The 24,426-nt window shown below is 41.8% G+C and overlaps 1 protein-coding gene and 2 long non-coding RNA genes across 11 annotated transcripts in view; 2 read left to right on the top strand and 1 right to left on the bottom strand.

Moving 5' to 3' along the window:
• Positions 1-8,037: 8,037 nt before the first annotated feature.
• Positions 8,038-14,825, bottom strand: LOC121292429. Its single transcript, XR_005946267.1, has 2 exons — positions 13,848-14,825; positions 8,038-8,696 (listed from the first exon to the last, which is right to left on the bottom strand). It is a non-coding gene; the product is annotated as an uncharacterized LOC121292429 (long non-coding RNA).
• A 672-nt stretch (positions 14,826-15,497) lies between these two features.
• Positions 15,498-16,068, top strand: LOC121292430. Its single transcript, XR_005946268.1, has 2 exons — positions 15,498-15,637; positions 15,833-16,068. It is a non-coding gene; the product is annotated as an uncharacterized LOC121292430 (long non-coding RNA).
• A 74-nt stretch (positions 16,069-16,142) lies between these two features.
• Positions 16,143-24,426, top strand: part of meis2a (Meis homeobox 2a) — a 117,505-nt gene continuing 109,221 nt past the window's right edge. For 8 of the 9 annotated variants that reach the window (XM_041214309.1, XM_041214307.1, XM_041214306.1 and 5 more), the window contains exons 1-6: positions 16,143-16,317; positions 16,684-16,913; positions 17,623-17,764; positions 18,176-18,226; positions 18,946-18,996; positions 19,956-20,105. In XM_041214309.1, coding sequence (XP_041070243.1) covers positions 16,306-16,317; positions 16,684-16,913; positions 17,623-17,764; positions 18,176-18,226; positions 18,946-18,996; positions 19,956-20,105 — 636 coding nt within the window. In that variant the 5' untranslated portion in view covers positions 16,143-16,305. The remainder of the gene's footprint in view (positions 16,318-16,683; positions 16,914-17,622; positions 17,765-18,175; positions 18,227-18,945; positions 18,997-19,955; positions 20,106-24,426) is intronic. The other variant, XM_041214308.1, reaches the window with a different exon arrangement.

Below are 24,426 nucleotides of genomic sequence, written 5' to 3'. Positions count from 1 at the left end.
TGCTGCGGCGCTCAGCGCGGCCGGGGTGAGGGTGGGAGGATTGCGAGCGTTGAAGTTCACGCATGCACCCGGGTGTTCGCCATAAAAACTCTCTGAGGCACAGAGCTGCCCTCAGGGAGCTGAAGATTTTTAGCATTAAGTATAAAGATTTTTTAAATAATGAAAACATGCCCCCTCGGGTGACTCTGTCACATAAGCAGGGACACGTTAAATGCGAGTGTAAAATGTATTTTTTTTTAAATCACTGGTGGAAACCTCGTCCCGCCTGTGGATGAGGTTTTGCCAAAAATGCAAAGGCTGATTGGCATTTTCGCCTGCCCGCTAACCAAATGGTTGGACAGACAGGGGAAAATTTGAGTCAATTAATTCATTAAGGGGCCTTAAAGGGCCGCTTAATCGTCGGTGGGCACGCTGCCGACCGAAATATTGTGCAATTGCGCGATGTCGTCCGGACACTCGCCCGACATCATCGTGCGTCATTTTACGCTTGAGCGTGTGGGGCACACGCCTGCCTAACCGGTGAAAAACTCTGGTCCCAGGCTCCAGGGCCTGCTTGCACCCCCAGTCCTGTCCACTGCAGCTTCTGGTGCTGCAGGGATTAGAGAGCTACCAGAGCCAATCAGATTAGCCTGAAGCTCTGTATTGCGGGAATTCCTCCCATTTTGATGGGCAGAAGCCCCACTTCCAGCCAATTAACGCTCGTTGCAGCATGAAATCACTGCGGGGCAGGCTGTGTCGATGGGGAGGGAAACACCACCTTCCTAAAAATGCTGGCCCTGGAGTGCAAAACGCACACCCGCCGCTACTGATGCCAGGGTCCCCATTTTAAATGGATGACACAAATCGGATTTCCACCCACACATTGTTTTCACTCGGTATTGCCGGGTTATGGAAGCCCATTTAAAGCACACCTGGCCCAGGCATTTGAGGAGAAAATGGAAAGCCTGCTGAGGAAGCTGGAACATTCTGAAAGATAAGCGTAAAATGTGTTGACATCTTCAAATGCCACTATTACTTGCAGTGTTGTGTTTTTAATGCGGTGATTCATCATAGGGATCTGTCCTTTAAAGGTGAAATGACCCTTAGGTTGACCAGCATTGTGTAATTTTCCAATGGAGAAAGTACCATAACATATTAAAAATGTAAATTAAAATGTCCTCTGCTGTCATATTTTTTGTGCTCTGATTTCATTGAACTGGCAGATCTGGCTGTTTTAAAAATAAGACCCTGCTTCTGAAGGTAGGAACAAATGATCTGCACCTGCTCCCCCTCCATGGCTGGAAAGGCACTCTGCTTTGAAATGAAAATAATATCTATTCTGTCAGTGGAGCTGAAAGCTTTTCTTATAACGACTGTTCTATTGTGAATGCTTGGCTGAGTTTCAAAAGCTTCAGCTCAACAGGTGATCCAAGAACTATTGAAACTTTTACAAGCTTATAATAACAGATAATGTATTTGATATGGTTTCTTGTTAGTTTACAAACCTAGTAGGCACTTAAAGGTTCACAACTTCTTTCTCCTTGGGTTTTTTTGATCCAGAATCAGTGATAGTGAATTTGAATTCAGGGTTTTCTTAGATCATTAGAGATTAAAGATTTTCCACCCACTGATATTAGATGGCTGCTAAGAACAATACATAGTGCATAGTGGGTGATTGGCTATTCAGGATACATGGGGAGCATAGAAGTAGCACGGGGTGGTATGGGAGAATGAGGTGGCATGGGGTGGCTTGGTGAAATGTGAGGGGGCATGGGGTAGCATGGGGGAATAGCTTCCCAATAACATCTTAAGCATCACCATTGAATATTAGTTTGACCGCAAAGTTATAAGAACACTGTTGCTGCAACTATCCCCACCTGAAGGATTCATTTACAAAATAAATAACTGATTAACCTGATTTGGTGATGTTGGTTAGGGGACTATTTTTGGCTCAGTACAGGGAAACTCCCAACCCAACTTTAAGTAGCCCCAAAGAACCGTTTACACTCACCTGAACCAACAAGTGGGACCTCAGTTTTTAACATTTCACTGAATGCTGGCACCTCTGCCATGCCTAAATACTGCACTGGAGTTTAAGATCAGCCTAGATTATCTCAAGTCCTGAAGTGAAGTTTTGACCAGTGCCACCACCCTTTCCCATCTATCATGAAATCTTCTGATTCAGAAGTGAGAGCATCACTAACTAGGCTAAGCCTATGAACTAATTTATGAATGCTGCATAAAGTACAACTACATGTGCGTCCAATCAAATGCAATATGTAATGGGTTTAGAAAAAGCAGCTTGAAAATTTTACATCGCTTACAGTGATGGAATATCCATTGTACTGAATGACAATTAATCTTTATTGCTGTGTGGTTTATAACAAATTGATATTTAACAGAAAATATATGAGGCAATGCAACAAAATATCAGCAGAATCACAAAGAGGTATAAACCCTGCTTCACATGATGTTTATAATACACATGTATATCCCTGCAAAAAAAACTGCCTTAATAATTTGGTTAGCTGGTTTTAGTTAACATGCACTAACCAATCATGGCTAGGTTATGTCACATGAAAATGTAATAATTACTTTCAGTATTATATTCCCATTATATATTGCAATCATTAAAATAAACACCGAGAGATATAGCTCCCAAATGGACCACTTTTAATGTTTGTCCATGCATGGTTTTTATTACTAAATCCAATATTTTGAAAGGGTAACAGGGTAGATAGGTTGTCAACACTTAGAGACCTCACATTGTAAACCAAGACTGATTCCAAATCTAGTACCAGCCTTGCCAGAATATGATACAGGCCTTTTCTTAACTCCTTTTGTCAATGCCAAAAATGATCAAAAATTTGTGTGCCTTTAAATATGTATTCATTAGTTCCAAAGATTGTTATATTGTGCTTACAACTAAAGACATGCCATGGCTGAATACAGTTTGCACAGAAAACCATACAGAGAATTGCAATTATCTTCATAAATTTGATGGCATATAAGGTTTTGCAGTGAGACTTCTTAATGTATAATTATGTACATACGAGTGAAAATCTGAATAGTGCTAACTCACATATCCAACTTGTAAAATTCTAGCTCAAAATTAACAAACAATTGCACACTTCAATAATCCTAGTTATGACAGGAAATGAGACAATTTTTGTGGCGCTGCAGTTAATATATCCTGGCAACTTATTGTACAATTCCCATTGTTGTTTGCGAGCAATAATCTAATTTGAATATTAATATATGTAGAGAGGCTACACTCTCATGTTTACAGTTATTCTCCAGCTACCGATCCTGGACTTTATTGGTCCATACAATGCAAAAAGAGAACTGGCTGCAATTTTATTTCCTTAATTGCATATCTCAGTTATTTATTGCACAAATTTTAGTGGATTGGACTGTCAAAATTAAGAAGGAACCAATGTGGAAAACCAGCTTGTGTCCTTTCACCACTGGGATTTAGCTCAATAGCCAGTCAAAACTGATGGGATTAAAGGTTCCTCCCTCTCTCTCGACTGTGCCAGGTACAAGTCTTCTCTTCTCTGTGAAATATACCTAGCTCATAATGGAAATGGAAATGTGTCAAAAATGACTCATAATTCAGTATGTAATTGAGAATCTCACTCTCAAGAGGCCATATGGATAACTAGTGCAAAAATCAAAAAAAGCACACTGGTTCAGTTGTGAACATCCTTCTGAAGCAAAGTTGCAGCAGATTACTGGAGATTACTGCAGCTTTGCTGTGTATAGCTTGAGAGAAACTTGAACTCAACAGTTCTGTGTACTGGTGAAAATTAAGAAACTAGTCCATCCCCCGGCATTGATATCCTTTATTTCAGGGACACAAATTATTATTTTGAAATGGTATTTTAACGAACCAATTCAATCCATCCCACTCTTTGACTGTGAGACCAAATTTATTTCAGCCATTGTTCTCGACCATGTGATGGTGGCATTTTAGCCACTAGATTTTCCATCATTTCCAATATCTTGCTCCACAAATGCGCCAACAGATGAATGCAAATAAGTCTTCCAATCTTTTCACTAGTCTCTCCTTCCATTTCACTCCTGCAATAATTGGGTATCCCACCCATCCACTGCTAATTTATAAAAATGAAGCAATATTGGCACAGCAAACAGATCAGGGAAGCAACACAGTCAGGCATTAGGCCATGATATTCAAGCAACTAAACAGTGATATCATGCAGCATTCCTTTTTGATATCAACAACACAGCCTTAAGTTTTCTTTGAAACAAAAGAGACGTTAAGCTAAATTTGTGCAAGATACTTTATTTGACTTGTGAAAGAAGAATTGATGTTTCACTTGTTTTAGTGACTATCCCTGCAAATTATCTCTGTAAATCTAAGTCTTTTCACACTCATATCAAACATTGGTTTTGATCTGCATTTGCCTACAGGTTCCTGACAATACAATACCTTAGTCTGAAACTTTCTGGGAACATTGATTGGAACAGTGCCACCTTCCTGCTAGCAGATTTTGCTTACAGAGATCATTAAGAAGATGTGAAAAGTACAGCATGATTTATTAAGTTGGAAGAAATGTTTTCTTCACATCTAACAGTAAAAATGTTTTATTATAAATAAAAGATACAAAATGAAATCTTAAAACACAGAAAAGCAAGCTAATGTCATTCAATAACTGAAAATTCCCTCTTTTTATTGTAGCAGTAAGTCCATCCCAATGTTTACCAACAATTTGGATGTTTAACAAACTAAAATTATACACAAACTTACAGCATGATTTTTGCTTAGAAGTCTGTGGTAAAAACACAATAAAAGGACACATAGATTAAAAGCATTTAGATTATAGGAAGCAAACCTCTTCAAAATTTACTTTGAACTGAGACGGTTTATTTACACCAAAATTTAATCTTAATTCCTGGGTTTAAATAGCTGTACAGACTATTGGTGTTATTGCATTACGACATGTGTGAACTTATATCACAACTTATATGCACATTCAGTTACAATTGTGAGCAATAAACTTATTTTCTATTTTCTGAAGAAGTGACAATCAACTGGCCAAAGATATTTCATTAAGTTTCTATTCTTTAAGGGTGTTGGATAAGTTGGTGTTGTACCCCTGCATTTTGGCCCTAGGTTGTGATCGGGGTTCTTTATTTTACTTATGAAACTCCACTATTCCTGGATCTTATTTGAGCAGATCCAGTGTGATATGCTGAGACCAATGGCAAAAATATATACTTACATATCAACTTTAGCATTCCAGTAGAAAACGCTTTGGTGTTGCGCAAAAGCTGATTTGTGAAGGCATAAGTTGCAGTATGAGTCTGGAATTGGCCTAACCTGGGTGTGAATTTAAGAAGGGTGAGGCTGCGTGGAGGAAGCATTCTGCTGGGGTTTGACACATCAGGTATAACCACAGTACAATGTCAAATCCCTGGATCCTATTGGGGATTTTATGAAATCCACCTGGAATTCAATTAAATGGTCTGGAAGTCCAGATGTTTCTGTCCACACTCTCCACTAGGGAAGCAGCTTCATGTATGTATGTAACCATTCACATGCAGAGCTCTGTCCAAGTGCGAGTCAGGCAGTGTGAACATGCTAATACCTGGCTGCAACCCATTAATGCAGCAAAAGACATGTAGTGACAAAGTCAGGTATGAAGGCAGGTTGAAGGAACACACAAAATACTTACCATAAATAAGTTGGTGCCAACACCCAGAAGTAACACATTACCAGACCAGGAGAGATGTTAAAATCTCATTATGAACCAATTCCTAAATCTAATCTTTTAAACATAAACCACATGTATAGCAATGCCTACAAACCCCATGCCAGATCTGTCTGATCCCTTAAATATCTGGCATCTTATTCACCTGCACACACTGCTGCAGGTACAAGTGTGGGTAACAACCATTACCAGCTCCTGTTGCACAAATACACACACACTCACATTGACACACACAGACAGACACACATACACAAACACACACACACACACACACATATACATACACTCACATTGACACAGACACACACACACACACAGACACACACACACAGACACACACACATTGACACACACATACACACGGACACACACATACACAGATACACACACACATACACACGGACACACACACACAGACACATACGCACACACACACGGACACACACACACAGACACATACGCACACTCACATTGACACACACACACATACACAGACACACACTCACATTGACACACACACACACACTCACACACGGACACACATACACAGACACACATACTCACACCCGCTTTTCGCACGAGTGGGTAGCCGGCTCCCTCGCGCGCGGGCGCGCGCTCTCCCGCTGCTTTCTCCCATTGGGCGAATCGGGTGCGCGGCGGCGCACAAGAGTTGCCGCGGTGGCGCGGTGCGCGCGCCCGAGCCTGCGATCCATTCACCTGGATCTCTGCTCAGCCAGCGAAGTCGCAGCTCGGCAAAGTGACACTGGCCTGGCCCCTGACACTGAGCTACAGAAAACCCCGCAGTGTCTGGGGCCCTAGGGTGCATTTGTTTTGATGGGAACATAAGAGTTGGGTGAGGTGCAGCCTCCTCGTCCCCTCACAGCTAGGGCGACAACTGAGGAAAATTCATGGTAAAATAGGGGCAGGTCGGAGCAATGGCAGCACAACAATAAATAACATATGGTGGCAGCTTCAGAGGGAAGTGGCTGCAAATGTGCACCGCTAACTTATACAACCATGGCTGAAAGTCGTTGTCACTGGGTGACTCGCCCTTGGTGTTAGGGCATTGCGAATGGTTTTCTTCAGTTAGAAATATCTCTGGATGGTTAGATAGTTCCGCTGTTTTTGCCTCCAAACGCCTTACCCGAATTGAACACATTCAAAATTCCCACTTAGTTTTACTGCCTGAGCCAGTAGGACTTTGCCTGACTTGATTTTCCTTTTTTTTTATTTTGTTTAAATTGTCCTCCTCAATTTCTGACGATATTTACGGGCTACACTGTAGATAGAAACAGGTGGTTGAAGGAGCATCGATTCCGCAGGAGCAAAGGAGCCTGGAAATGAACCAGGACCTGGGTAAGGAGCATAGAAAACATGACATTGTGGTGCATGGGGGGGTGGTCGGGAAGCAGGCGATTGTTTGAAATTGGACAGGACAGGCTAGTTACTCTGTAGCACCGTGTAACATCAGCCCATTTTATACTTGCCACACATCTGGTTAGATTGGAAACTGGACTTTGAAGCAAGCCCCAGAATGGCCGCCCAAGCTCCAGAATGGGTTTAATATCGGATTTATAAGATGGCTGGAGTCACACATCAGAAGAAAAAATGTTCCAAACCTGCCGCCTCGTTTCTTTCCCATTAACTAATAAAATCCAAGCAATCTCGGTCTCCTTCCAACACGCTATTGGAAAGTGATTTGAACAGCTTACCTTATAATTTAAAGTTCCCGTTCCATTTCTCATACTGGGCAATGTATCCAACCTCTTAAGTGTAGAATAAAAATGGCACAACAGCGTGTTTAATAATGCGTTATGTTTTTTTCAATTATGTGCGGTGGACGCCAATCGATGAAAATAGCTCCCTTAAATCTTTAAAACCTAATGAAGCCGATTGAACTTAGTGCAGGGTACTTTAACCCCTTTGTGTTTATCCGTTCGTATCGAAGCACAATATCGGAAACATTCACTATCGTTGGGCTACCTTACAATCTGCGCTGCGATATTAAAAAAAAGGGGGAAATTGCAAAGTGCAGCTATGTTACTTTTGCAACGAATTACACGTTCAAGGGATTGTGCTTTACGAAAATGTTAGCAAATTTGCTCCGTTCCGTTTTCCGCATTTATTGCGCCTTTATTTCGTTCAATTAACGAGATGGAACTCGCACAAGTTTGAGGATGTGCAGCACAGGGAGCGATTGATCGGTTAAGTTATTTTTATTCATTTAGTAATTAAATCAATACTGAATGTCAATCTGCATCTGAAAAAATGACCCTCAATCTAGACGGCTCAAAGAACGCAAACAGAATTCGAACAGCAAACATTTTACTCAGCAATGTTTTTATTTTAAATATTTTAACTTACAGTGCCTGCTGCAATGAGGCACAATGCACTTTGAAAACATGCACAGCGATTGGAGGAATCAATATATTAACCGCTGAAGCATGGGTTTAATCTGATTGATTCACACGGAGACACAGATGAAATGTTATCTGCTTTGCTTACACAATATTAAAGAACAAACAAAAATGTGATGGGACTTTCCGGGATATTATTATTGGGTTTGTATTTTGTAATATCTCTGGTAAACTGGAGTGGGAATCGCTTTCAAATCGGCCTGGCAAAGATGAATAATGTTAAGACAGGACAACCACAAGAAGGTCATTGTTATTAACTTAAGTACAGGCATCCCAAGTCCACTTAAACGTACCCAATTACACCTAACGATCTGCGGGAGAAAAACTCGCCCGTGACCTGACCTACACAAAACAACAGTTCATCCACTGGCGTACAGCTTCCTCAACAACCAGGCATTCCTCTACATTATTTCTTTTAACGATGTTTGAGTTTCCTCTGTCAGAGAAAGCCATGGGCTGTGTTTCGCTTGACAGTGACGACTTTTCGAGACTCTAGGTCTGTCGCTGCTGTCGAGTGCTCCGTTCAAACGTGGGACTTATAGTCATTATCTCCCTTTCAGATCACCTAAAGAGAAGTTGGGAATCAGTTTTAAAGAGATAATGTATGAATACGCGCGCACACACAAAATATTTGCAAGTTTGACGCTGTGGAAAGAATTATAGTTTTTTTTTCTCCCAATGGCACATTTGTCCTTGTGAAAGTTGTGATTGATTTTATTGTCTGAATAGCGTGGCTAATTAAATTTATTTAAATCATATCAGACTATATGAAAACGTTGGAAGAAACAAAATTATCAAAGTGTGCAAATTAATGTCCAATATTCACTCCCGTTTAGGTCAACAACGCCATTCGGCTTCTGAAAGTAAGTAATTTCCCCATGTTTTGTGTATAATAATTCAGTCGTGATATTCCATTGCTCAAAGTCACATTAACCGCTAAATGGAAGTTAACAAGTGAATAATTATCATTAATGCAAAATTAATTTTCATCAGTGCTTCAAAAGATCAAGCACTTGCAATTGAAGTCATCCTTTTAAGTTTAAATAATATAAACGCTGGGTGATCCGAAATGTGCCAGAAAGATGCTGCTCGTAATGAAGATGCCCAGGTCCTGGCGAGACAGCGTTAGAAAATGTAGCGAATTTGCTTGCCCCAGAATACTCCGGCAATATTCCTTAGCTGGACAATGTTTTTTTTCTTCCCGATGCCTAACACGGTTAATTGTTTGCTGGTCTTAATAAATAAAAAAAAATCCTTTCAGAAAAATGCATCATTAATTAAAGTCTGGCCTCCTGGGTGACTACGGGGAGGGGAGAAAAACAAGGGAGTCCATTCGATTTTTTTTTTTGGAACCACCATTTAGCAACCAAATTTCAGCGCAAACCCAAGAAAGCTCTGGTATAAAAAGTTACATTTAATTACGTCAAGCCATGCAGAACAAAATCGCTCAACGATGCTTTGTTAGAGATCAGAATATGTACACATCCGGCAGAAAGGAGGGAGTGGGTGGGGGGGTGGAAATCACAAACCAGCTGTTGGACTGTTTTGATGTTACCTTCGTACGAAAGAACATTTTAATGTTGGTTTTTTTTTGCCTGCGATTAAAAGGGTTACACGTATAAGATATCGAACGGGCGGAATTTATCGCAATGCAGTGACAGAAGTCTATAAACCCGTTGCTTTGTTCAGTACCCACTAATTGCTTTTTTTCCAAATTAACCTGGTTTGGTAGTTCTAATCCAGGGATAATTGCAGTGGAAATACGCTTTAATGACACTCATTAAATGACTCTCCTACGTATAAACACGACCAGCTTGTGTTTAAGAAGCAGAGAAGCAGAGTCTATTAACATCTAAAATAACCGCCTAAATCGGCCTGATTTGGTTTTCTCTCTCTCTCTCTCTCTCTCTTTGGTCATTATTCAGTTAATGTAAATAACGTAGCTTTTTAAAAAAAAATAAAAACAAAATCCCAGCTTTCTCCGAATAGGATAAATTAAAATGACTTCTATACGGAAAACTGCTTTAAATATTACTGATTACGTGCCAGGTTAATAATTTTTTTTAAAAGATCATGCAAAATGTGTCAAGGAAAGGTGGATTCCTAAATTAGCACGCATCTCCGAATAGGTAACAATTCTTCCAAATGCTTTTATGTGTAATCCGAGTGCGGGAGATGTCTTGTGTGTGGGCGCGGTGTTCCTGTGCTATTATCATTTCTACAACAGCGCTGGCGATTACGAAGTTCTCGGTTGGTGACCTTCAAATTCTGGGCCCTGTGGATGATCTCCCTCCCATGCAGTGGGCCGGGGGTGCGCTCCAAATAAACAGGCATTCAGCTGATGGCTTTAACAAAAATAAAACCCTTACCCCCCCCCCCCCCCCCCAACGCCCCCACAGAAGGAAGGGAAATTTCGGCGATCGGTTGTGACCATTTTAACCCATATTCGCCCTGAGCTCCCAGAACCAAAATGTATTAAGTTCCGAAATCAGTTACATTGGAAAACAAAGGTACAAAGGACTTGGAATTAACGAATGGGATAGGCAATGACAAAGTCCAGATAGTTCACCATTTTAGATGGGGGGGTGGGGGTGGGGGTGGGAGGTTGGGGGAGTTGGCTATTGGAAAGTTTGCTCCTTTGGGCAGGGAAATGAGGATCATTGGCGTGTTTGGGCGCGGGAGTTATCAGATTGGGCTTTGTGTGAAATACATTCTACTGGTGCCATTTAATCTGTTCATTTAGAACCAGGTCACTGAGCCAGTCCTGCTGGTAGATAAAACTTTGCAAGGTTTCCCGATCTGTTTGGGGGGGGGGGGGGGGGGCAGGCGGGAGTTTTTTTTTCTCTGATCAGCAACTGGATTGCTCCAGCCAGTCCCGCCAGGTAGCGCTAAAGGGCTGTCTAAGAGAAGCGCTTCCGAATGAACTTGTCGCTCGGGCCGCGGTAGAAACATTACCCAAGGTCCATGCCGTTTATTTCCCCCGGGTTTGCCGCGGGATTGGGGTAGACATTTGGAGAGAATCCGGCGAGGTGACCGGGCGATGGGTTTACAGGTAAAACGGGTAAGACACCCCAGGCAGAAAATTCCCTCGAGGTGGGCTTTACATTGGGGTCAGCGAAAGTTCAGCCTAATCGCCCCAAATCTTCCTCCCACTCCCTTTTTGGGCGGAGGGGAGGTGGTGGGTGGGTGGCGGTGGGGGGTTGTTGGGAATCACGATATCCAAAGCAAATAAACCAACCTGTAAATCTAAAACTGAGTCGCTTGTGAAAATTGAATTCTTGGAAAGAATCAGACATTGCGAACTGTTCGTTCCAAACCCGCGCCTTACCTCAATTGCAGAACAAGTAAACACACTCTCAGAGAGAGAGAAAAAAAACTTTTGCAGCGAAGAAATGAAATACATTTACACAATCCTGGGGTTTGGGGGTGGACGCAGGATCAGAAACAAGAATAAAAGCAAAACAGACAGACAAACTTAGATTGTCGGACAATCAAAATTAAACAACAACAACAAAAAAAAACAGCGTTAACTGTGGCCAGAGCTGGGAACATTCAAATGCTTTCCCTTTTAACAACCAGATCACGAAAATTACTGCAAGTCTCCAGTGTAATCGCCTTCCTTGTTATGACTTTGTATCATATATTGTACTTCCCATCACTCTATAGGTGAACCGACACCCTCATTTAAAACAAATTGTAACGTTAATAGTTTATATGTTTGTTAGTAACTAAGCAAGCTTAGACTAATGGGCTTTTATTGGTTGGTATAGAAATAGTTCGGGATACATTTATGAACTTCCTATATTGACGAATAGAATTTTAAGCGAATAACTAAACGCGCGGATAAAAGTTACTCTAGGAGTTTATTTCACTTTTATTCACCTTCTGGTGATGAAATCGAAAATCCGCCTTTTTGGGACACAAGCAAATCACACCGTAAGGTGCCCATGTACGTGTTTCGCTCAACAAAATGATTTTGCATCAGTAAATCAGGATGTAATCTCATCAAATGTTTTAAATTCTACTGTCGGGTAAAAACAGACACACACACACACACAGAGACAGTGAAAGGGGGAACAAGGCGCGCTTCTGCCGGTTCTCGGGGTGAAGCTGAGGAAGTTTTGATACATTTACCATTTCGGTGCACTTGTGTAGTTCCAACAACAACGGGATCCTTCGCTCTCGGATTGTCTTAGTGCTGTTTTTCTTGAAACAGATACTGAACTCTTAATGAATCTCAACACAGCTGGACTACTCAGTCTGAACAGTGATAGCTCTAACCCCAAGTTGACCCCAATTTGACACCAGAAGATGAAATTTTACCAGCTGTTAAAGCAATCTTCGGCTATCCTCGACTATCTGCTGCTGATGGAGATGCACTCCATAACCGGACACAGATTTGCATTATTAGAACTGCGGCTACTTGATTCCAATATAAAAGGCTGCATTTCAGTGCTCAAATCTCATGGAGTTAGCTGGGGCGGGGTATCTCGTCTATAGTTATCTTGGTAACTAAAAACTGTAAACTTCAAAAACCACACTTAACACATTACATTAGACAAATCAGTCGTTTTCTTGAACCGAAACTAAATCAAAAGCATTTTTTTTTTGCGGGGGGGTGTTGGTGAGGGAGGGAAGCGGCACACACGGATAAGGTTGTTATGTAACAAAGAAAAGATAGATACCAACTTTATTCCTGGCTTAGTGAAAGCCAGGGAGAATTGTTCTTTAGGATCTGATAGTCTGTATTCTCTTATCCCGTACTCAACCGCTCTAAGTCTTTATTGAACGGGAGGCGGTGGTTTACATTAAAGTGCTTCCGTTCTGCACAAAATAAGAATTTTAACTATTCTATTAAATAGATTTCTAACGATAAAATGCTGGGTGGCGACCATTTGAGACATGGAAGTGTCCGTTCCTTGCCGATGCCCGCCCAGTGTAAATGGCGCTTTGGTTGTCATTTGCCTTCTCGTAATACTGGCGAGAAAATGTAGCAGATCATTTAAAAACTTTTTTGATCACGCAAAATCCGAATGGGCCCTACGCTTTAGATTATAAAGCAAAATACAATGCGCTCGACAAATATAACACGCATTGCTTATTGTTTTGGGGATTATCAATAGAATATGCGATATTCAAAGTGAAATGCCGACTATATAGTTAGAATATTTAATCTGCGCGATACTGCGGGATTGCAGCATATTCTGACACACACACACACACACACTTCACAATACGAGATCACAGAAATGGTTACGGCACAATACCGCAGTCAAACCCATTTACAAAAAAATGAGTCGGAACAAATGCATTTTCAATAGTCACCGATGACTGTCACACAACATCTACTTTTATTTATCACTTGAGAAATTCTCTACTCATCGCCCGCTGCCAACTCGCCGCTTTAGCGCTTCAGAAAGGTTTCACAATTTACAAAGCGCCTTGTTTCCAATACCGGGCTCCTCCGAACAGAGCCGCTTATTGCGGTTATCTACGAGGTGAAGATTGGCGGCCGGCTAGAATTAAAACGCGGGCTGTTTCGCGCAGAACAGACTCCAGCCACCGCCTATTGCCTTGTTGACTTGTGATATTCTAAACAAATTAAAACCGAGCAGTCATAAAAATGTGTGGGTTACACGGGTAGGCAAAAAACCATGACAACGCTGCCGTTTGTACACTGTTTGGGAATAAATGCCTATTAGTGAAACACACTTACTTGGTACGAAGGACTCGGCCGTACTTATTCTGTGCAGGACAAGTCGTCAGTGGAGTGTACCAGAAGAATACTTATTTGAAGACCGTCTCGGAAGAGGCTGCTGGATCTTCAGTAGCAGTACATCTCAGGTTTTTTTTTAAAAAGAGGGGGAACAATACGTAAAAGTATTTTGAGAGCGAATTTTCGATGCTGTCCCACATTGTCGGCAGTCCTTGGCATACAGGCTGGAGAATGTTGGAATGCCCACTGGCGTTTGTCAACCGCTGCACTATCTTACTTTTTATGTGAGGGGTGTTTTCCCAACATCATTGTTGTTATGATGCCTCGTTTAATCAAACTGTTTAATTGCAGTGGTTATCACTATCATCATCATCATCCTCTTAATCATTCTTTTTTTTGCTTTATTGACCTCTGTAGTTGCATTGTTATTATGTCCCTGTGTCCGCACAAGTAAAGTGTACACATTCTGTCTGCCTTGACAAAGTCGTGATTCATGTTTAATTTTGGAAATCAAATACCCCGTAGACAATGTATTTTGCCATTTTGGTGGAACCATCGATATGTGATGTCACATGTACAAAAGCCTGCATGTCTATTGATGAAGCCAAATATTAAACGGAATAGTCCGTTTTGGCCTTTGTGCGCAGGGGACCGTGAACAAGGGGGGAAAAAAGACAAAACTACTGCAATCGATGGGTCGACCAATGCTCCGCCCCTTAACTTCTCGCATCCCCCTGTGATTGATGATCAGATGAAGCTATGATAATTGACTGCCATGATGTACGGCTGGGTGCATGAATTTGGTTCCAGCAAAAGGATTGGACGAGATGCATAAAATTATTTCCCCTGCAAAGGTTTTTTTTTCGTTGGAAAAGTTCATTTGTGCTCAAGGGGGTGCGGGACCACGCTTAATTTTCTAAATAACGCCATGCAATTAGGAACACAGTTATCAGGAATCACTCCGATTAAATATCTTAGCGTTACCTTGCAGACCACAGCCAAGCTCGCGGACGTAAACCGGGGGCACCAGCTCACACACTGAACAACGGCTGGAAGGGAAATAATTCAGAGCCTGTTGAACTTCGTAACCACATACACAAATAAAACCGATGGTGCTTTTCTGGAGAAATTCTCTCCAACATATACACACACACACACAGGGAGAGAGAGAGAGAGAGAGGTCAGTCGTAAATGCAACTAGTTAACGAGTTCCCTACTTTATCTATTAGTTAAGTGTAGCAGCCAGAAATTCTTCAGCCGCTTGACCGCTATGGTTTCTGAGGATTACAAGAAGGTTGATTTAAACAGGGGAAGTTACAGCGTCCTGGTCCTTACCTTACTTTGGGAAGTTCTGAAATATCTTAACCACACCAATAACTTTTTTTTTGCTGTGGTGACAAAACAAGAGAGAGAGAGAAGAAAACAGATTCCCTCTCTGTATTTAAACAGACATTGAAATAGAGAGGGAACCTTACTAGGATAACATAATGCTGATTGATTTAGAGATCTGTTTTATAACCTTATTTTTGGGGGGCATGGGGGAGGAGAGAGAGAGAGGGGGAGGGAGAGGGGGGGAGGAGGAGGTTGAGCGATTTTTTTTCTCTCTCTCTCTCTCTCTCTCTTTGGCTCCCCCCATGACTTGCAGCAGTCCAGATTGCATACTCTACATATCAGAGACTGCTTGGCGTACGACTGGCTATGGTCACCACTACTTCCGGGTTCCGTCATTCTCCCGCCGCCGCCGCCGCTCAGCGTTACCAGCGCATTATTACTGACAGCACATTCACTGTGTAAGCAAGCAACCTCCAAACCTGCCACCTCCTCAATACTTACTGACAGCCACTTATTCAAACAAACAACAAAAAAAAAAGCTACGAAAGAAGCCGGAGCTGCTTTTCAGCCCCTTCTCCCTCTTGTTATATTTTTTTTTTGGTTGTGTGTGTTGTTAACTCCTCGTGAATGTTTCATCGCTTTTTTTTTTACAGTAAGATAGCGGTCCCAGGCCAGACGGAGGATCATCATTCATTCAATACCTTGACAACCCTGCTTTGATTGACAGCTGGAGTGGCAAAAAAACCATGAGAGGCGACAGTTTTGTTACAAGCGGGCTGTTGACGGGCCGATAGTAACCTTCAGTCAATTTTCCTTTTTGGCTTGACAATTTTTTTCGCTTCTTCTGGAAAGAAAAAGAGGGGGAGAGAGAAAGAGAGAGAGAGAGAGAGAGAGAAAAAAAGGCAAAGTTCACCCCCCCCAACCCTACCCCCCCACCACCCCCCCCCCCCCCCCCCCCAACTCCCCACGTCCCCTCCTTGGGCCGCTTTAAACTGCGATAGTGGAGGATAAAGCAGAAGTCGGAAACTGGATTGGGGGAAAAAAAAGGGATCTCGTTGAGAATCACAACTAGAGCGGACTGGGGGATACAGAGACGGCACGTCCAGCAGTGTGGGAGCGCAGACTGATGGCGCAAAGGGTAGGTTCCAATCTGCACACTCACCTATCGGATAATCCTGTATCGGTGGCGGGGCCTGTCTGACTCCCCTCATCTACTGATGATGGCGGCCCCGTTGTTCAGCAACAACAAAAAGATCTGTTTAATAGCAAACTATAATATGCACGAGCATGTGTTGTGCTTCTCGTCGATCCTGCTGCTCTCTTTTTAACGCGATTGTTACCATTTTCCACCTCCCCCCCCCACCCTTCCTCCTCACCTCTTCTCTCTCTCTCTCTCTCTTCCCCCCATCCCTTCAACCCCATCCCATCCCCCCCACAACCCCCCCCCCCCCTCCCTCCCTCCCTCTCCACTTCCCCATATCCTCTATTGATCTCTTCGATGCAGTACGATGAACTTCCTCATTACGGTGGGATGGATGGAGTCGGGGTACCGGCGTCCATGTACGGAGACCCTCACGCCCCCCGGCCGATCCCTCCAGTCCACCACCTGAACCACGGACCGCCGCTGCACAGCCAACATTACGGGCCGCATACACCTCATCCTAATGTCATGCCCACAAGCATGGGCTCTGCTGTCAACGATGCCCTAAAGAGAGATAAAGATGCAATTTATGGGTAGGTAATAAAATATAAAACAACTGACACGCTCCGCGGAGAGAGAGTTAAAAAAAACAGTTCATAATCAACTCAATAGAAAGCCAAATAAAACTGGCAAGTTCAGAGTGGGAGGGAGGTGGGGGGGTTGGGGGGGGGGAAGCAAGTATCTCGTGTTTTGCAAAGTTTAGTCTGCACGTACAGGGCTCTGAACTTTGTGTCACTCTCTTGTGCAGACGTAGCGAAGTCTAGAATATTGTTTCTTTTTGCCTGAGTGTAAAGTCTCCTTTTTGGGGGACCATGCAAAACGTTAAATGATTATCGCTTTCTGAACTGACCGGAAGCAGCAAGTTTTCTCTCTCCACTGTTTCTGTCCCTGTTAAAAAGTTATGTTTTACTTCAAAATGGCTGCTGCGTTGCTGCTCAACTTTAGTGCGGTGAATAAGTCTGTGGAATTGGTAAAAAAAAATATAAATCCCAATTTTAGTTACTACCTGGGGATTTGTTAGTAACAGGTCCAGTTCTGCAGCATTAATTTGTCAATTGCTGGAGACAATTACCAGAATGAAGTAGTCGTGTATATCTGTACATATATATATATAGAAAGAGAAAGAGAGAGAGAGAAGCAGACTGACTGCCTTCATTTCTACGAGAAATCATACATAGTTTTAAGGAGTTTCGTGTGCTTCAGGGCTACAAGTAATTGACCGAAATCCTCCTTGTCTTGCAGGCATCCTTTATTTCCTCTGTTAGCGCTGGTTTTTGAGAAATGTGAGTTAGCGACCTGCACTCCACGAGAACCCGGCGTAGCTGGCGGTGACGTTTGCTCGTCTGATTCCTTTAACGAGGACATAGCAGTATTCGCGAAGCAGGTCCTACAATTCATCTTCTTCTCTACAAACTGAGACACAATATGCTGGGTGGTGGTGGTGGTGGTGGTGGGGGGGGGGGGGGGGGGGGGGGGGTTGGGGTGGGGGGGGAAAGAGTGAGAAAAAAGACAGACTAGCACTTGTGATAACAGTCGTGCAGCAGTTGTGTTTTCTTAAGCGTAATCAGTAAACCGTCTTTAAGGGTGCACATCCGTGAAACACACAAGCATTTTAATAAATGTGTCAAATTACATGTAATTACATATAATTTATGTGCTAATTGTGTTCCACATGCTGTTTATTTAGTAAGCATACCTTGCCTATTGAGGCAGCAAGGCTTTTTCAAGTGTTTAAAGATAGTTTTCAAACTCTTACTGCATTGCGATGAGCTAATTTCTTTCGCATACTGTTTAGGTGCGCGCAGAAAAGCCACTATTCTCTTCAAATCCAGAACTGGATAACTTGGTAAGCCGTTCAATATTTTGTGATCTTTATAGCACATTTTAGATTTAACGTACGTTACAGAAAACACTGCCCATTTGTAACTATTAGAACCAGGGCGACCCCTTTTTTTTGCTGCCTTTTAATCAGTGTTGCTCTTAAAATAACTGCCTTTTATTTCTGCGGCTTTCACACGAGGGTTAAATACTGCCCGGTGAAAGACTTACATTTCAAACTCTCAGCCGCAGGAGGGGGTGGGGGGGGGGGGGGTGGTGGTGGTGGGGGGGGAGAGGGGCGGGGGGGGGGGGGTCAGGAAATAACTGCTTAGCCAGAAAGAGCCACTTCAGCAATCCCCGCACTTTCGACACGATCGTTTTGCAAAACTCCCAGTGATTTGGGGTCTGAAAAGATCCGGAAACCTCCCCTTAACCGCCGGCTGATCCCGGCCCCACTTTCCCCCAAAAGTGCATTTTGCAAAATCCGCTGAACTTTTATTTCAAACCCCCGGCCAAGGATTATAGTCCGCGAACGGCTAAAACACTTTACAATAGCGCCAAATGTTATAACGTCACTTTAAAGAGTGATGTGAACGAGCGGTTGAAGTTGGCCTTATTATTAAGCGTTTCGCGAGCTTTAAAGTTTCTCATTCGCCATGTTATCGGTTGTGAGCTTTTACTAAATAATTGGGGAAGGGTGGTTAGGGATTCGCTTTGGCATGTCTAACATATGTAATAAATTTGCAGATGATTCAAGCTATACAAGTATTAAGGTTCCACCTCTTGGAGTTAGAAAAGGTAAAACAAAGTTTACTGTTGCCCTCTTGTATCAATCCCGCTCCGTCCCTAACCTATTGACGCTTTAGAGTTCTGTATAAAATATGCTTCATTGCAGATCAGGCTTATAAACCAAAAGTCTGTGTGTTGAGCTGTTGGGAGATATGTTGCAAGGTTATAAAGTGACAGTGTTGTTACAAACATGGCCTGTCTTTTTTCTGGACGCGGCTGATTTAAGGAAAACCGAGCGAGAGTACGGACAGCCTCATACACAGGGCTGCTTCCTACTTGCACACAACTTGCCTTCTTAATATATATATATATATATATATTTTAAAAAAAGGCCTTTGGTTTGTAAGTGCTTGGCTTCAAGTCGCAGGTCGCTGCATTTTCTTTGATGTGGCTTTGAGTTTTGGAGGTAACATTCATTTTCTAGCGCTGCGAAGTCATTTCCACAGTCGGAGCTGAAGTATTGAACTGACTGGGTGAGCTAACATCGCCGGCTCTGAGCGCAAATACTTTGCAACTGTTATTGTTTATGCTTCAGAAATAAATCTTTTATCAGGGAAACGTACATTATTTTGAAAACAATCAGATCAAACACTGTGAACAAACACACATCGTTTTAGGCCGTTACAGTAGCCGCGATAATGTAAAGATAGGTGCCTCGTTTTAATGCAACACTCCCAAGATATATGTAAGGTTTCATTTAGAGCGGGGATATGATAGTGGGGAAGGTGATATAGGTCGTTTCATCCGGAGAGTTATTTGCTAATGTTAACTGCATATTTTTTTGTCCTGTTTCAAATACTTGTTGCTGCAGTCTCTGGAGAATAATAAGTACACGAACAATTTCACTATTGTTTCCTTGTCTTTATAATGCTTGCAAAGCAGCCTCTCACACGCACACAGCCCGTCTTACTGCTGCCTGAAATCTGACCATCTGATGGGGGTTTTTTATTTAGTATCTTTGTTTTCAGGTCCACGAACTGTGTGATAATTTCTGCCACCGGTACATTAGTTGTTTAAAAGGAAAAATGCCAATAGATTTAGTCATCGACGAACGAGATGGAAGTTCAAAATCTGACCACGAAGAGCTGTCCGGATCGTCGACAAATCTAGCAGAACATGTGAGTGAAGTTTTCATTTGTCCACAGTAGCGCCAGGCTGTTTGGTTTGTTTTGTTGGTCGCGGCTGTGTACCTGTGTCGGACCCAATCTGTGTTCTGCCCCGTCTCTTTGCATTATATACTGTGGCAAGTGGTCCTGTTTGGAGGTTAGCGTTTTAACTATATGTAAAATGTCTTAAAAGCCTCTCGAAGGGAGAGCGACTTTACCTTCTACATTTCCGAGGTCTTCCAGATGTAGTGATTTGCGTGTTTATCACTGTCTTAAGATTCCTGTCGGGGGCACACAGCTTAAAATTGGTGCCACTCATTTGAGAGACTGTGTTCAGTTCGTACGGTTAGGAAAGCAGCGACTTTACGAGGTTTGGGGGTTGGGGGGGAGCCTCAGTTTGGCACGGGCGGTGTGGCATAATATCTGTTATTATGGAGGCGTTAAATCACTTGCTGCATTGCTGGTTCAGATTGTGTTCGGCTGTGGTTAGAGCGAGGCGTATTTTTTGAAGCATTTACACTTGTATTGAAATGCTCCCTCTGTTCATTTATTCAAACCGATCGATATCTGGCCAATGTCTTTAGGATGTTGTGATTAAATTGACACAGTCACCGTATAAGGGCTTGACAGCGATTCGCTTTAACGATGCTGTGAAGTTAACTGTAGCAAGAGACTTGGTTTGACTTGGTTTTGTTGTTTGAACAAGCAGCGACGGGCTTTTGCGCCGGACTTTGGTGTCGGAGTGAGTGAGTGGGGAGTTTGCAAGATTCACGGTTAGAGGTTGGGGGAAGAAAAGGCCGCTGGTTTTTAAGCAGTCAAAATTGCAGTGCGCGTTTGGCATGCTAGAGAGGTGTAAGCAAATATGTATGTCGAATATCTCGCGTGAGATTGACAACTGGACACACACAGGGACACTACTGATAGGTACATCCGACGTACTAAAACAGAGGCACCCTCCCCAGAGAATCGGAAAGTGAAGCAATTTTCCGAAATCTCACTGTCTCCAAGCTGCATTTGAAAGACTACCTGGGGAAAGGCTATAGGTGTGGAAATCGCATTATTGTGCTTAGAAAACCTCTTTGCTCACAGGGGACAGCGCAGTCTAGGTTCTGCTTCTCATACCCACCAGTATCTTGTAACAGAGCAAAGCATTGTGGTGATATTTTAAATAACCGCAGTAGGTATTTTTCATTCTAATAACAACAATAGATTTTTGAAGGAGGGGGAGACGGAAACTCGTACGAAAGTCTGAGAAACAATTAGGCGAAATTTTAAAAAACGGGTTATATTCTTTTATCAGGATGTATTTTTACAAAACTTGAGCAGACTATTGAACACTTTATCTTGCATTTCAATCACAATTGTGGTTTAATGTTAATGGGAAATTCTTATTATTTTCCCTATCCAGAATGATTGAGGAGGAAGTCATATTTGACTTTCCAAAATGGAATTAGCTGTGTCTTAAATGGGAATGTACTTCATTTCATGTTGATGTGTAGAAATGAAACACACTAGTGTTTATATTGAAGAGATTAGATAAACTAGCCTGTTTAAGTTACTGGCACATGGCAGATGTTATAGCCAATTTACTGTGTTCCATTAAAAAATTCTAATTTACACACTATAATGGGATGAGGTTGGGAGGTTAACATTTTGATAATATGATAACTGTAGTTTTAGTTACAGTAGTGCAACATTCTGAACACAAAATAGACCAAATATAACAACCCATTTATCTTGCACCCGTTAGGGTTTACCACTTCATTAAGTATTATAATTTAGAGCCTTTATTTCCTGGTGATTTCAACTATGAAAATTTTTACATCAAACCCCCTGCCATTTGTTTTCAAAGGGGCACTAATTTGAGCAACCAGAACACCAGCAGCGAGATGAAGAGCTTTATGAAAAATTATTCACAACTAGCTTTGGTGAAATGCATTTCTTGTGCATTGCTCATTTGACTCTATACCATTAAAGTTCTGTTGACGTGTCCTTGTATGTTTGAGTATTTATATTTCGACTTTTTCTTATAACTTAGTGTCAAGGTGATGATCGTACCACTTCTCCATAAATTGTTTTTACATTTCTGCTAATAGCATGCTTCATGTTAATTTCTGGAGCCCTCTTGATAGATCAGGGGAGACGAGGGAAGAGAGAGAAAAGAGAAACCAACAAAGAAGATAGAGATAAAGGCAAATAAAGAATAGAAATCTCGCCGCCCCTTTGTTACTAATTCGTGTGTCTTCTCAGGCACAGGAAGGGGCATTGCATGTTCTAAGCAAATAGTTGAAGATGCTAATTTATTTTGTTTGACTCTTTTTTTTTGCTTTGATATGGATTTTCACTACATAACCCAAGGCTAGATCTCAATTGGTGAAAGTTGGTGCATTGATGGTGATGAAGTATTTCAAAGGATTTGAGGCAGCTTGTAGTCTTCCCTGTTTACCTGGGGTGTAGCCATTCTTATCCATGCATGTACTATATTGTTTTATTTGCACATGAAATGGCTGGAGTGTTTGAACTGATTTAGGTCTTGAATAGCGCCGATTGAAAGGAAATGTGTTTTAATTTGGATTGCCTTCATTATAGAAGTGACAGATCTGTGACAGCTGGTTGACACCCCGAAAGCACACACCTCTCCTTGCCTATTCAGTGGTGTCAATCTGCCACATGGGGAGAAAGATATAACTGCTTGATGACTACTAAATCCTATGAAGATATTTTGTGGGGGATAGGGATAGCTACAAGCGAGCATATACATACAGTATTATTGCACAGTTGTGAAGCTTTGGGTTGTGCGATCATGCCCTTTAGTATCTGTAAAATTGTATTTAGCATTCATCTTCAGTTTCAAGTGTCAAGATTTCACTATCATTTTTGTTACTTTTTCCCAGGTCTGAAAAGTATAAACTTTTCAATTTGCTTTTCACTCATTCCAACTTTAATATCCTTGTCCGCCTTTGCTGCGTCATAGGTGATAAAGATATTTTCGAAGCGACTTGTAGCAGCTCAGGCACACTTTTAATGTGGCGGCTGTAATTTCCATTTTGTTCTATTTTATTTGATTTTATTTAAATTGAGCTTTGATTTTCACTTTTTAGATAAAAGTATTGACCTTTAACCACAAAGATGTAGTATGTTTACAGATTGATTTAAATCAGTTCATAATCAATCCGTTCTTGAGAAGCAGGTTCAAATATATTATTGACAAATTCCCATTATACACCACCAACTCCTAAATTACTGTGTTTTTGCCTTTTACAATCAAGAATAAAGTGTACATGCAAACTGCAACTGCTGGAAGGTATTAGCTGTATTACCCTCAGCACAGATATATATGAGCATGATTCTGTGCACCGTGGGTAAGACATGAGCAACCCAGTATTTTGGAAATGCATTCCTAAATTAGCTGCTTGTAATTCTAATTCCCTGCTCCCACATTGTGCGTACATTCATCCATGAACTTCCTGATAAAAGGCACAGAATTGGGCACTTCTCTGTCTTTCTAAGCTAAGCAGGGCTTTTTACAAGTATCCTTTCCACAGTTTCCCATCAAAGTAACGTGCGTCTAAATCCAAAATACCTTTTAGTGCCATTTCTTTCATTCTGAAAATCATTTTTGCTTACTGCTCCTTTAAACATAAACTTGCTTTGCATTTTCCAATCACCGTTTATCTTTAACCAGCCTCTGTTTCACTTGTAGGAAATTCTGTGGAACTCAGTTGAATGGAGCATGGTGAAAGCACCAGGATAGTATTGGTGCTAAAATAGATCACACAAAATGTTAAATAACTGCACACACTGACATTGTGTAAATTAATTTTACTTATCTTTAAATGTGTGCATACTGCATGCACTGACACAATCTCATGTATATATTGAATAATTTTTTAACAATTTATTCAGTAAACTTTGCATTTTAAAATCTCCAGATGTTTAGTCTGTAGCTGCAGCATGCCAATTATACATCAATGTGATTTCTTGATATTGCACTCACCTGCAATTTTAACCACACATGGATTTACTTACAACTGTCAGAGTATAAATCTGCTATTCATGCAATATCTGTACATTTGTTTCTCTTTTTCTGCCAATTATCTCTGCTCCCCTCCTTTACTGAAGTCATTGAATCCTTGCAAGGTTATGGTTTCATTGACTCTAGAAACCCTCTGGCACCTCACCTAAATAGTACTTCTTCATATGCATGCCCAGGTACTGCATAATGGTGGGCATCAGAGCTGAGACCATTCCTGTCATCCTCAAAGTCCATTTTTAGGCATTGCCAACCAAGGTTGCTCGTTGGAGATCAGACACTCGAACCCTAGGCGACTCT

The sequence above is a fragment of the Carcharodon carcharias genome, chromosome 20 (assembly GCF_017639515.1).
Source record: "Carcharodon carcharias isolate sCarCar2 chromosome 20, sCarCar2.pri, whole genome shotgun sequence".
Taxonomy (NCBI): Eukaryota; Metazoa; Chordata; class Chondrichthyes; order Lamniformes; family Lamnidae; genus Carcharodon; species Carcharodon carcharias.
This window is presented reverse-complemented; position numbering and strand designations above follow the sequence as displayed.